Source organism: Atta colombica, unplaced genomic scaffold, assembly GCF_001594045.1.
Source record: "Atta colombica isolate Treedump-2 unplaced genomic scaffold, Acol1.0 scaffold58, whole genome shotgun sequence".
Classification (NCBI taxonomy): Eukaryota; Metazoa; Arthropoda; class Insecta; order Hymenoptera; family Formicidae; genus Atta; species Atta colombica.
In genome coordinates this window covers 1,751,215-1,765,120 of record NW_017259548.1, presented here as the reverse complement: position 1 = coordinate 1,765,120, position 13,906 = coordinate 1,751,215, and the positions used below count along the sequence as shown (strand labels likewise).

Genomic DNA, 13,906 nt, shown 5'->3' with positions numbered 1-13,906 from the left:
TATATATATATATATATATATGAGTTTCTTATTTGCTAGCGATACTATTGATTATTTGTTATATTGACGAATTAATTTGCAATAACTAATTGATCGGTTTTTTAACAAATATCACATTTGCTTTCCCTTGACTTGTTTCTATAACAAAATCATTTTTCTCAATGATGATATAATACTTAGTTTGAGATGTACTAGAAATTAATATGAGATAAGTGATGGAAAGTCCGACAGGCCGTTAAGTGGTTTTTAAACAAGCTTCTGTTTCCTTTTATTACAATTAATTGTTTCCTTTCTCTATTCTTAGCTTGCAAAGTCGAGTAGATTTAGACTGCTAAAGTACATTTTTTTTTCTTAACATACTTTCACAATGGTTTCTAAACCGTATTTACATAATTATGCATTTTTATTTCACTATTTCGGTATGAATAAAACAAAGAAGTAATCTTATTAGCAAAATTATTTCTCTTTATAATAATTATATTCTTAATTTTATGCTAGATTCTTTATTATCTCATATTAGTTTCTAGAAATCTGATCTATTGCAGAAATTTACTTGAGAGAATATAATTAACATTGAAATTGTCATTTAAAAAACAACTGTAGGATGTCTCAGACTTCACGTGGCCCATTAAGCAGATTCCTGATCATTTCAAGATGGAAATCCTATATCATAATGTCGAGATTGCAATAGTTTTTAAACAACGAGAGCTTAAAATTAGCCAATTGAACTATTCGAAATTTGCACGTTTAGATATTGCGGAATAGTGAAAATGTTTTCAAACATCAATTCTATTCTCTTCTATTCTTCTAAATAATTTTCTAAATATCCTTTGCATTTAAAAACTATTGTAACTTCTACATTTTAATATTAGAATTTTTATTTTGAAATAATCTCTGGAATTTGCTCGGATGTCACGCGAAGGTCATCCTATATATCAAGAATATTGACAAGTAAAATTTAGCTGATATCAAACCATAAGAACTAATCGTTCGGAGAGAGAAATTGCAAGAAAAAATTACGAATCGAGACAAATGATAGAAAATTAGTAGCAATGTGACTAAAATGTTTACTTATCTGGCTAAGGATTCGCAAAGAATCATCAAAATAATAATTAATGTCTTAATATCTTTTAATACGCACGTTTTAGTTCTAGTTTTTGTTCTCAAAATTATTTAAAAATTGCTTAACATAAATTAAACATTACATTAACACGTTGAGTGCCAACGACACCGTGTGACATTAGTTACTCTCATCGACGACACATACTGTGTACCACATGTTTACATGATTTCTGACATTGTTCTCTCAGCCGTCTGGACAGAGTTTTGTGTTCTCGCCAACCGCTCAGATACGTCTTACAATATACAATGTGCAATATACAATGTACTCTATACAATGTACAGCGTGCAATGGCTGTTTTTTTGTGACAATTTTTTTACATGATTTCAAGCTTCGATTCTTGCCGTACATCTAAAAAAATTGGTTGGCACTCAATGTGTTAAAAAAATCATTATTTTCAACAACACATTTGACATCTCCATTAATTACCTTTTACGATCCCGGAGAGAGTTTGCAATCTCGTCTAGCAAGTTCGTTGACGCATAAGAAGTCCGTGCTTAAAGAGTAAATAAAACGTTCGCTATTGGGCATGTAAAATATAAAAAAAAAAAACAAAAAAGAAAAAGTCCGGGAAAAGACAGTGGCGGCCAGGCTTTCAACGGAGCGTGTACTTGGGAGATTAGTGCGCTTTACTGCGCGGTACTTTTTTTCTCTTTTTTTCTTTTCTACTTTTCTCTTGAGAAGAGAAACGTATGGTGGCCGATGAGTTGCTTTGAGGATGGACATCCGCACATTTTACATCTCCTCTTGAACGAAAGAGCAAGGGCAGAAGAAATATATCGGAAGTAAAGAACTTTCTCGAAAAGAAGAACCGGAAAATCTTCAATAAAATTGTAAGACATTTTTGTGCAAGTTACGTTGCAAGATTTTACGTTGCTGTTATTGTCACATTCATTTTTTATGTACCCTTTATATTTAATTTCCATCCAATTATTTTCAAATAATTATATCAAAATAAATAATACTTTCCCGTTGCTCATGCAAATCATCCAACTAAATCAGTGATAAAATATGTAACATTCTTTAAATTTGGAAGAAAATTCTGCTATTTGTACGGAAGGAAAATTCGTTGAATACGGCCCCTGTAATTTGCACCGCAGTTGCGGCCACATAGACGGACGCGCACGCGATCACGAGCGATAAATCTTCGATGTTCGACGCGGGGTCTCTCACCTTGGGTGATCGTAAGTCCCGCGAAACACAAGAGGGACGAGGAAGACCCTACGTCACCACACACGGCAGCTGCCGGTACGTCATACTTTTTCTTTGTCTCAAAGAACCCTCCTCTTCAGTCGGTGCTCTTTGGGGTACAAACGGGGGCCACGCGCCCATGGCAGATGTTCCGTGACGCATGCCCCTTTGCTTCTGCATATTACGTACTTATACTTGGAATTCGCACGTACAAGGCGCATAACACGCGACCGAATCCTAATGTGCACGCGCGTAATCCTCAACGACGAATCGAAAACGTGGGGCGACAAATGTTCTATGGAATGACCGACGGACAATACGACGCGGCGGAGGGGTTGCATCTAAATTTCATAATAACACCCTCTACAATTTTTCGAGTTCTTGAATCAAAGTATGTAATTTTAGGCGAGGTAAAATAAAATCTTTAAATGATGTGAGAGCTATGTTTTAAGAGAATATTTGTATAATAATATAAAGAAGAAACTAGAATTTATCAAAAATTAATTCTGAAAAGTAATGAAGTAATGTGATTATTGATTTTCATGTTTTTCTGTAATTTAAATAATTTACATTTAATAAAATATAATTTAGTTACCGAAGTTATCAATACGAGATAAATATAAAAAAAGACATCTAAATTTTCGGTATGTGATCAATTTCAAGATGAGCTAATTTGAATTCCACTTCTTCAAATTAAATATTCTTGATAGTGATAAAAGAGACATCCGTATATCTACATATATACAACGCCATACGTACATATGTTTAGAAGCCGCCCCGCGCGATAAGAGCCTCGTCTGATAAAGAACAATATAACGGTCTTGTTAAAGATACGCCTACTATGATAAAAGTGAGTCGCAGCGCAATGATCGAGCGAAGCAGTGCTGAAAGAATTGTACGTTTCAATCAAATATCCAATTATTTTATTTAGCGAACATGAATAATTTTAACACTTTAATTTTACGTATTCTGAAAAATTGTATGTGTCTAACTCCCATTAATGCATCATTAAAAGTTAAGATGTAATTATAAAAGACAAATTAAATTATATTCTCTCGTGTTTATAACAGCTGAATTTTTTCTTGAAATATTCCTGATAGATAACTCTGTAGTTCTTATAAGTATTTTATATTCATCCCAATTTCTAAATACACAGTTGGAAAATTTGTATTAAATTTAATATATTTCATATGTTTAATTTAATAAAAATTTTCATAAATAATCTACTCAAATTTTTATATTAATTTAACACAAAATGAATATGTTAGAAAATAACACAAATATTATGTAAAAAAGTTACACAAAGCATAATACTGAAATAATTTATAAGCAAACTGTGGAATATTTTTTCAGTAAAAATTAATATTTATGATATGTTTTTCAAGAGTTTTTCTTATTCATTTATCTTAGAATTTACGTTTTAAAGCATTATTATTTTTATGTTATTTATTCACTTATTCATAAATTGTGTTACTTTGACTAAGAAATATATTGAATATCAATTTAACACAAAATATTTAAACTTTATTGTATGTTATTTAAATATTAACATAATTTTAATTAACATAAACATTATGTTAAATCAAGATTCAAACATGTTAAAAATTTAACACAAAATTTTAACAAGGATTTTAGTGGACCATTTTTCAACACAGATACAAAATGGTTTTTCGTATAATAAGTTAACGTCATTTGCCTTCATTTTTCGTCAAAATAATGTCAGTTTAGTTTATTATCTGGGGGATATTACAGATGTAGAATCGTACGTTGTAAAGAAATTATTTTCGTTTACAATTAGGACATTTTGCGTAAAGAGAAAAGGAGGCATGATGCATAAGAGACTCCTTAGCTCAACATACGTCGTCACACCTGACGTCACATACTCGTTAGGGGGCAGATGGCCCCCCTCTCAAGCGTGACGTTGGTTCACGGGGTACCTGGCGGCGTTTATCTATAGGGCCTTCCCCTTACTCTTGCTTCTTTCTTTCTCTCTCGCTCTTTTCGACATCCCATAAGGTGAGGCAAAATAAAATAAAACTCCCGAAGGGAGTTCCCTTCGCGCACACACGCGCAGCTGCTCAGGTAGCATGAACTACTTCCACATTAGAGGACGGAACTGCTATGGGGTATCCCATTGGTACCCCATAGAAATTCCGTCTGGCCAGACGCTCCCTCGGCGCATATACGCTCGAGGGGGAGCGAGCAAGAAAAAAGAAAGAGGTTATCAAGGTGACGGAGCTACGATCGATTTGTAGAGGTATTAGTATACGGAAATGATTCGCGTGTGTATATACAGGCAACGCGATCCCCGCACAGAGGGGAATGTACTTCCGAATGCCACTATGTATCCACATTTGTCACGCATCGGAAGGCATACACGCGCGCAATTATTTCCGAAGTGAAAAGAGAGTACGTGTTTCCATTATATTTAGAAAATATTTATAAATATACATGATATGTCAATGTAAATATATTTTGTATTCTCTAAATTATTTTATTTCTTAACATAATTTTGGATAAACTCTGTCACTACTAAAACAAGTTTACCGTTGCTTCTTAATTACAAGATCATTTTTCCAATGATTAAATGAAAAATAAAATCCTTTTTTTTTTTTATATTATTTAATTGTCAAATTTTTCTCAAATATGCTTCTAAAAAATGTTTCTAAATTTTTTCCTATCACTCAAGTTCGTCAAAAATCTTTTCACAGAAAATAATGATTTTAGACACTTTACATATAAAATATATTAAGCTATTGACATACATATAATTTAATCTTTATAGATTTTTGTATGAACTCTGATTTCCTGCACAATATATCCATAGACGAGTAATTGGCACAAGCGGAATGATCAATGGGATCGTCGATGTGTCGACAAAGATTTCTTTCATACAGGACAATCATAGGTGGATATCATTGTGTACTTTTTATTTGACCTAAAGCTACCGAGCTGTTAGCGTGACAAAAAGAAATAGCTAAAGAAATTTTCCTTTCCCGATGCCCCCCAACCGATCATCTTTACGAACTATGAAGAGCGAACAGCCTAATTATCAGGAGCACGCAATAGAAAAGATTTACAAGGTAGCAAACGAGCGTGGTCATTATGCTTTGTATGCATGTATTTCTGCGCGAGAAGTGATCTCTCAAACGATCTCTAAACATTCAATAACGAGGTCTCAATCGGGCGGGCCTTTTCATGCCTCAGTAAAAGAGAAGGCAAGGTCGGGCAGGCGATTTTTGTCGCCGCTCGTAAATCCAACTAATTCTCAGCACGAGATATCCGGTCCGGCCTGCCGAGAAGGCGTTGCGGGGGCGTTTCGTGTAGTAAACATAATGTCGAGCCTGCAAAACCTGTCCCTGTCCCCTTTACACGTTAGCATCCCTTCTTTTCGTTTCTTCGCAGCGCGTGCCAGACTGTGGTTCGGCGAATCGCAGCTTTTCCACCGAGAACACCTGGGAATATCTTTCCCTCTTCGCAGTCTCTTCCTCTTCTAGAGTTACGCGTTCTACTTTCATTATGTCTTTCGTGACGTTTATTGTGTCACCCCCGTTACATCAGTCATCAAAATAAATTCTTACGCACATAAGAATCTTTACGATTATTTAACATTTAAATTGATTAATATTAATTTTAAAAAATAATTCCTCACCATTGTATGCATTTATAGGTAAAGTAAATTAATTAACAATTTATAAAAAACATATTTTCTTTTTTTGTCACGATTCATGTTATTAAATTATCAATTAAAGTGCACTTACGATAAAAATAATTTTGATCAAAAGAAAATACTAAATAAATAAGAATAAAAATGATCAAAGTAATTTCCTCGTTTATGTGTTAAAAATTTCAGCTTCCGTGGCAACATAAAAATACTTTATGGCAAACGTATCGGTAAAAGTAGAATTTATGCGTTTTCTCAGAGCACACCAATGCACAGCATTATCCCTTGGCGTATCGCTATCCACCCACTCGAGTCGCCGCTCGTGCGCGCTTAAATCGTACGATCTCTCGGCACGAGGCACAATGAAAGAGTAAAAAAAACTAGACGAACGAATAAAGTATTAGGGAGCGAGAGAAAAAAAACGTAACTGTTGTCGATACCTGCGCTTCCCCTGGTCGTCGTTAAGTGTGGAATTCTGTTCGCGGCAGATTGGTCGATCCTCTCAACGGTATCCGGCACCAATTTCGAGGCTCTCATCTATAACGGAAGATTAAAAGTACTAATAACGTACGCGAGCAGGAGAACCGTTCATGGGCTGCGATCTACCGCTACACATCGTCTTTTGCCGCATGACGCACAATGACTTCCGAAACATATGTCGAACGACGTTCTTCCTTCATTCTCTCGACGCCGACCCGCATCGAGATGCGTTATTAACGTGCGTGAGGGGGTGGCGAGAACGCAGGAGAGAGTTTTGTCGGTCGAGCGACCGCTTCTAAAGAAAGAGGGAAAAACGTCGGAGGGGTGAGAAAATCCATTTTCACGTTTTAGACCGCCATCGGTTTATAAGACACGTGGGTGGAAGAAGGCGGGTAAAGCACATAAGTGGAGAATCAAGCCATCTGGTTTCAGGCTGCAGCCTATACTACTGTTTGAAAGGTATGCTCCGCCGTGAGGGTTCTTTAAATCCACCAGAGATACACACCTTGAGACCTGTCCCGGCCAAGGACCCTCGACCGCTTGGCCCTTTAAATCGACACCGAAGCGAAGACATCGAGGCGCCCTTGCGTCCCTTCCGTCGCGAACCGAGGGTAACTGCCGGATGAATAGCTTTTTTTCATTTCCGACTACACTCACGCGTATTCTTTCATTCAGCCTTAATTAAGCTCAAACTGGACGATCACATCTCAATTTGTATTATGCTCAATGGTCTTAACACTATTTGAGATGGCTCGCTTATCTGCAAAAGTATGCCATTGTATCTCATAGATGGAGCAATATAATAAATTATATCCACCTAATTAATTTTTTTATAATATCGTAAAATAAATGTTTAATGTGATAACCCAATGCGGCTCAATACAGTCACAGAAACAATTCATACTATTCGTAAGCCAGACAATCCTTCCAGTACCTATCGATCATACGTGAACTGCAGAGTATTCGTGTTGTTTGCGTGGAAGATCAGAATAGTGTTGACAGTCGACCGACAAAGCCAAATTAATTTGCAAATCGCTGTTCAAGCGGATCAGAGAACATTTCGTCTATTACGAGACATCATGAGGAGACGGTCATACATCGAATGAAGAAGATGGTAGATGACAAGAATAAGAAAAGATACATCGAGTCTTCGAGTGTATATCAGAAGATTGGAAAAAACTACAGTTTTAGATACCAACATCTCTAATTCGATCTCATAATTCTCATTGTATCTTATCTACGACTCCCTCCTTTTTTGTTATCTTATAAACTTTCTAATAAGCCATTATCTAAGCTTTAAGTCTTAAAATTATTCTTCTCATATTTGACTGGTCGATGATCGGTCGATTTCTTATGTTTATGACTTAAAGCTTAATGGCTTATTGTAGAATGCCTCTAACAGATAACGATTCTTCAACAACCCACTATGGATCACTATTGCGTATCCACGGATGAACGAAGAGTGCATCGTAAAGCTTTCATTATCAGTCGTTTATAGTATACCGTCATGTGAGCGCAATGACGCACGTGGAGCACGCGTAGGGGTCGATTCGTAGGGACGAGCTGACAGTGAGTCTCTTATTAGGGAAGGAGTCAGCAAGCATGATTATGTACCTTAGAGCGTCTCCGTCTCCCCCTTTAACCCCATCTCCTTTCCATATTTAACATCCTTCTTTTTTTCTCCAATGACTCGACGCGCGGCGTCATCCTTGACATCGCACGACGACGAAGCAGTCACTATGACGCGAAGCTGCATTGTCAACCCCCGACTGTGTTCATGTATGCATGCATTGGCGTAGAGCGACGAGAAATTGTCGACGATACAATTACAATAGGCGATTGGCGATCCCGCTTTGTTTTTTGTGCGAATGGGAAATAAGTTTTCCGAGTCGCGAGGTTCTCATGAGTTGAGTTAATATTCAATGGTATACTTACGTTGTACGTTGCCGTGGCGGTGCGAAAGGTGCCGTCCCCTAAAACAAAAAGAATAATTATATTAATTACATCTCCAAATATCTCAAAATATTTTTACATGTATTTTATTATTATAGTTATAATTTGTTATCACTTGTACCGTTAAACCGCATATCGTTTTATCAGAATCTTTAATGACTAATTCACTCTTCAAATTTTAATTTTTAATAATTTAAAAAATTAAAATATTTAGTGTTTTTGTTTTTATCTATTTTAATGTTCTATAGTGGTTTTGTTATTATTCATACGATTCTCGTGGCTAAAGTAATTTTATGGAAGAAGCTGTTATATGCTAAAAACTTTTAGAGACCCCACACACAGACACACACACACACAGACACACACATAACAAAACATTAACAAATTTGTAAAAGTGAAATTGCAGAGAACTAAGCCGTACTTCTCGAAATTTGCATATCTACCTCGCCAATGCCGCCCAAGGCGATATTGTCGTCACAATGAAACCCTCTCCAAAGCTCGCCACCATCCCCAACACAGTCGCACGGACTGTGCAACGCGCGCGTGTCGGCGACGAGCTTTTGCCTCGCGTCACACGTGCCAAAGTTCACGAATTTCGATCGCGCATAAATATCGAGGCGATATAAATATAGCGCTGCGTTCTCTACCGAGATTCCTCGCAATATACTCCACAACCAAAAATAAAGGCATTCCCTTGCGCAATGGGTTATTTAATCGGAAACACATAAAATTGAAAATGGAAAAGTATCCTTTGTATATTTACATTAATAAATTGCAATTTGAAGCGTCTCTTTACAACTTTCATTTCTATTGATTTATTTTTAAAATGATATATGATAGCTCGTATAATAAAATACTTGTATGAAGAAATTATAATTTGTGACATGCTTCAAATATCGATAACTTGACTTTATTATCCGAAATTCTAAGTATGACCACCTATACTTCCATTCACTGCATTGTTCCGACTGGAATGCACGGGGAAGGATCGAGGAAGTAGAAGTCAGGAGGACGAGAGCCAAGGAGATCGTAGGTGTGAGGTACTGTTCGAAGCTAGTATCTGAGACAGTTTCGGTCGGCAAGATTTAACAAATAGGTAAAGTTTCGTTGCGAGGATGTCGGAGTTTGCGGATTCTCCGACGTAGCCTCGACATCCTCTCTCCTCTTTGTTCTCAAGTTTATGATGTATTAGCTGTTCCCTGTTGTGCTTGTACCTCGCTCTTTCTCATTCTTTCCCTATCCATCTTCTAGCGTTCCTTTCCTCCACCATCAACTACGTCTACTCTCTAGAGTTAGCCAATTTATGCAGCTCCGGGATTTAAGTTACAGAGTGAATTTAACTTGCAATATTAGAAATAATAGAAGAACTTCATTACAAAATCTTTTCTCAAGATGACAGAAACCGTATGATTAAAAGAAGATGAAAAAATTTTATTACTTTAATTTTAGAGAATTTAGAATCTTTTTGACATATACATAACAATTTTTAATATTTTACCTGGGGCAGTAAAGAATAATATTTTCACCTCCACGAATCGTCACCAAGTAGTTCATATTTTGAAAAATTTTGGCCTGTCTTGCCATGGCACGCAGACTCCACCGGGATTGCTGTCCCGGGATTAATAAACTTCGTCGCGTTTCGGCTTAGCCCGTGGCGTAACTCCGTGCGGAGAAAATCAATACCCGATACACATCCCAAAGGTCCGCTTATACTTGTCGCGCTATCTCGCTTTTATCTCGATCGTATCTCGCATATTGGCGTACGCCTAGCATCTACACGTACATTACGCCACGTTCACACGGATACGCGAACACGGAGAGGACACGCGTAACGCGCCCTGGCGAACATACGTATTGGCGCCGCCGCCCACACATCGTTTCCCACACCCTCTCACGGGCTCTTCGGGGTGACAGATGGCTTTGTAGACAAAGAACTTAGTCGACTGGTTTTCGTGAACGTTGCGTAACCCGATAAAAGCAAACCCAAGTCGATCGTTTCGACATGGCGAAGTCGCCGCACTCTACGAAGAGAGTGCGCTTCCCCGACTCTTCTCTAAAACGCGTAGTGTGGGGCAGTACGATGGGGGTTGAAAATCAAATCTGAGTGTCTCGATGGAAATCTTTGTCCAGTCAAGATTACTCTTAGCCTCCCGCTTTGCGACTCCATCGCTCTCCTCGTTCCGTCCATCACCCCTTTAATCATCAATCAGATATTCCCCTTGCGATGGGTTGGCGAACCGTGTTGATCACGACTGAAGCGCACTTTGGTGCCGTTCTACGGTGATTAGACGATTAGGAGCGTCCTTTGCTGGAAGGCATATTACGATCGTCGAGTATAGAATTACCCGCGGCCATTGTGCGCGAAATGTTATTGACGCTCTTGCGTGCCCGCGTTAAACTCTTTCTATCGTCATGGCATGGCGCAACGATGCTACGCGTAATAGACTTAAAAATAGTTTCTAACGTAGCCGCCGAGGGAAGTACACACGCCGATATATCAACGAGCCTCACAGTTATGACGTACGACGCGCGTTGTTAGAAACAGATTTATAATTAGTTTCCTGTTGTTGCGACACCGCGTAAAGTGTACGTACGCGCTCGTTAGATTGTAGAGCCAGCTTTGACGATTTAGCTTTTGATATGCTTGTTTGAGCATTGACACGATATTTCTGGATATAGATTATATATTATATGTGTTGTTCATTGTACATGTTGCATTATTTGTGTTCCGCATGTTGTACGAATTAGTATACGAAACATTCATTCGTAAAATTCGTAGAATAATACAGTCGTTGGCTATCACATAGTCATTTGCCATTCTGAGCTTGTAAATATTTCATTGCATTAATTCCTATTAATATGTTCTGCATATGCTAATTTTTGTTTCATCAAACTCGCTACATTTCTTTAAACAAATATAATACATTTATCAGCATTAAAAATAATTTAAATGCATTTATCAGTATTAAAAATAATTGAAATTGTAATCAATACTTGTATATTTAGCTTATATCGAACGTAAAAATGTTTTGATAATCTTCAAGTAATGCTTAGAGAAATATAAATGATTATATATCTTAATTTAAATAAATCAGTTCTATTCGAAAAATGTTAGCTTAATCATAACACGATTAATGCATACTGTGTATAATATTATATTAATTGATCTTTTGTAACAAATATTCTTTTTTTTCCTAAAAATAATGATAATAAAGTTGTTAAACTTTCATCGATTTTATATCATAATAAGAATCCACAAAGACTCGCTTCAATCAAACGATGTCTCATCTCACATGAGAAGATTAGTTTTTGGGTTCTCGTCTTACATTCTATACATGATTAAGATGCGAACATGCGTGCATGGTACGCACACGCATGCATTCGAAAAAGGGGCGTCGAATCGATGGGTGGCACAATAGGCACGTGGCAGAATCTAATCATCACAGAAGCCTCAGGGTGAGTTTCTATGTTTTTTTTTAAGTTTCCTATTCAGCGTGTTAACTCTCTGGAAATTTATTAATTCGAATCAGCGTCAGATCAATACATTGTGTGGCAATTGTTTTTCTTTCATATGCACGAAGCATCTAATAAAAAACAAATAAGTAGTAATCACGATTCAAGTAAACACATTTCGCTCCAGAGAACAGAAGATATGGAATTATAGATTTTAACTGGCAGTCTCTCTTCTTTCTTAAATTAACCTGGTTTCAATAAACCACGATACGGCATGCTAATTAGTAAAATAAAAGCAATGTCCTCATTGGAATGAAAATTCTATCCTGAGTTAGAGACGACTCGATAGAAATAAATCTGTCAATACGCCTGTAAAGTTAAGAACGAATATAACTCTCTTACAATTAAATATGTATTATCCGGATGCCGCATGCCAAATGTATCTTTGTTGCACATTGTCGCCTATCGAGAAAGTCATACATCTAAAGTTAGTATTTGATAATTAACTTCACATTCGATTAAGCGTCTATCGTACACGAGAGACTCGGTTATATCTGAAAGCGAGCTACGAACATGTGGCCTCCGCCTCAGGAGACGCCCCTTTCCTATAATCATCAAATCGGCAATGGAATATTTCGATCGTGACAGAAATGGGATAGATAAATAATGAACAAAGTCTTCAAAAGAATCATACACAAGAATTTACATTTCAATATATTAAATTTATATGTTAAATTTTGCCATAGTAATTTGTGATACATTTTTAATACAGTCGCTAAATTTCAAAGCAGCAACATGCAAAGAGTATATCACAATAACAACTGAGCCTCTTTGCAGAAGCAATTCATGGCAAAGTTATACAGGATTTCTGCAGTTATCAGTATTAAGTATCCTGGTGCGGGACCTGGATTTCCTTGTAGGAAGGACGAAGCAACAAGTGGCTTCTTAGCTCGGACAATCTTAGTTCGATGCTCAACAAGTGTTTCCAAGTAAGCACACATCTTGAGTGTGTCCCTTGAGTACAAATCTGCATCGCGAAACAATTTTTCTCTTAATCACCACTATTTTATACAATAACAGTACTATAAATTCCGCAAACATATTTTATAAATTTAAAACTTTAATTCGATTTATAAAAACGGCGTTAAAATATAAGACGTATTAAATAAACAAATGACGTTTTAGAATGAAAAATTTTGTTAAAGTATTACCTGTCTTTCAATGGCAGATTTCTAATTATATATAGCCAATTTGAATATAAATTTAAACGGATGTTTAATAATAAATTACATAGAATATTTACAAGATCAAATATTACTGTATTTTCGATATATAGTTTGAATATTTGATCAATTTTAATTTTATCGAATTATATAAAGAGGACAACTTTTTCAAACACGCGAAATACGCGCGATCTCATAAATTAACTTATAAAGATAGAATCCAAATGACAGAAAAAGCATATTCGTATTTCTTTATGGAGTAGTACGATTTATTGTTTTTCAAGTTGTTGAGATATAACGAAACAATACACGATATGAAGAAAAAAATATGATTATTAATCCCGAGAAGGAGAACATGGAGAAGAAAGAGAATAGCCGGTCTCGCGTGCAGTGTCTAAATAATAAAATAAAACCAACCCTCTAGCTCCTTGGCCGCTCAATATCCCGACAGCAACAAGTTGATATCTTGTTCCCTCGACGTTTACGGAAGGGGGGGAGGGGGCTTGACCTAGGGTATAGAACATAGTCGTAAGAAAACGCTTGTCCTTTCTTCCAAGATTCACCAATGGGACGATTCTTTACATCAACAGGTTCCTGCGTAGCCTGCGGCCCGGAAAATCTTCGAGGGACGGATCTCTTTGGCCGCAAGTAGAAACCGAGAAAACTTGAGACTCAAGAATGGTGTGGGGTAAGCCGACTTCCTTAGGGTCTGGGTTAGAAAGGGATGGGCATTCCTTGAGGGCAAACGGAGCGAAGACGTTCGAATCGCAGCGTCTTGTAACCTGTTGAAGCGACATCTCTCGAAAGATAAATCTTTCTTTT

At 36.8% G+C, this 13,906-nt stretch overlaps 1 protein-coding gene across 1 annotated transcript in view; it reads right to left on the bottom strand.

Moving 5' to 3' along the window:
• LOC108692038 overlaps positions 1-13,906 on the bottom strand; it is a 102,867-nt gene that overhangs the window by 39,087 nt on the left and 49,874 nt on the right. Inside the window, exon 4 of the mRNA XM_018200135.1 lies at positions 8,391-8,428. Coding sequence (XP_018055624.1) covers positions 8,391-8,428 — 38 coding nt within the window. The remainder of the gene's footprint in view (positions 1-8,390; positions 8,429-13,906) is intronic.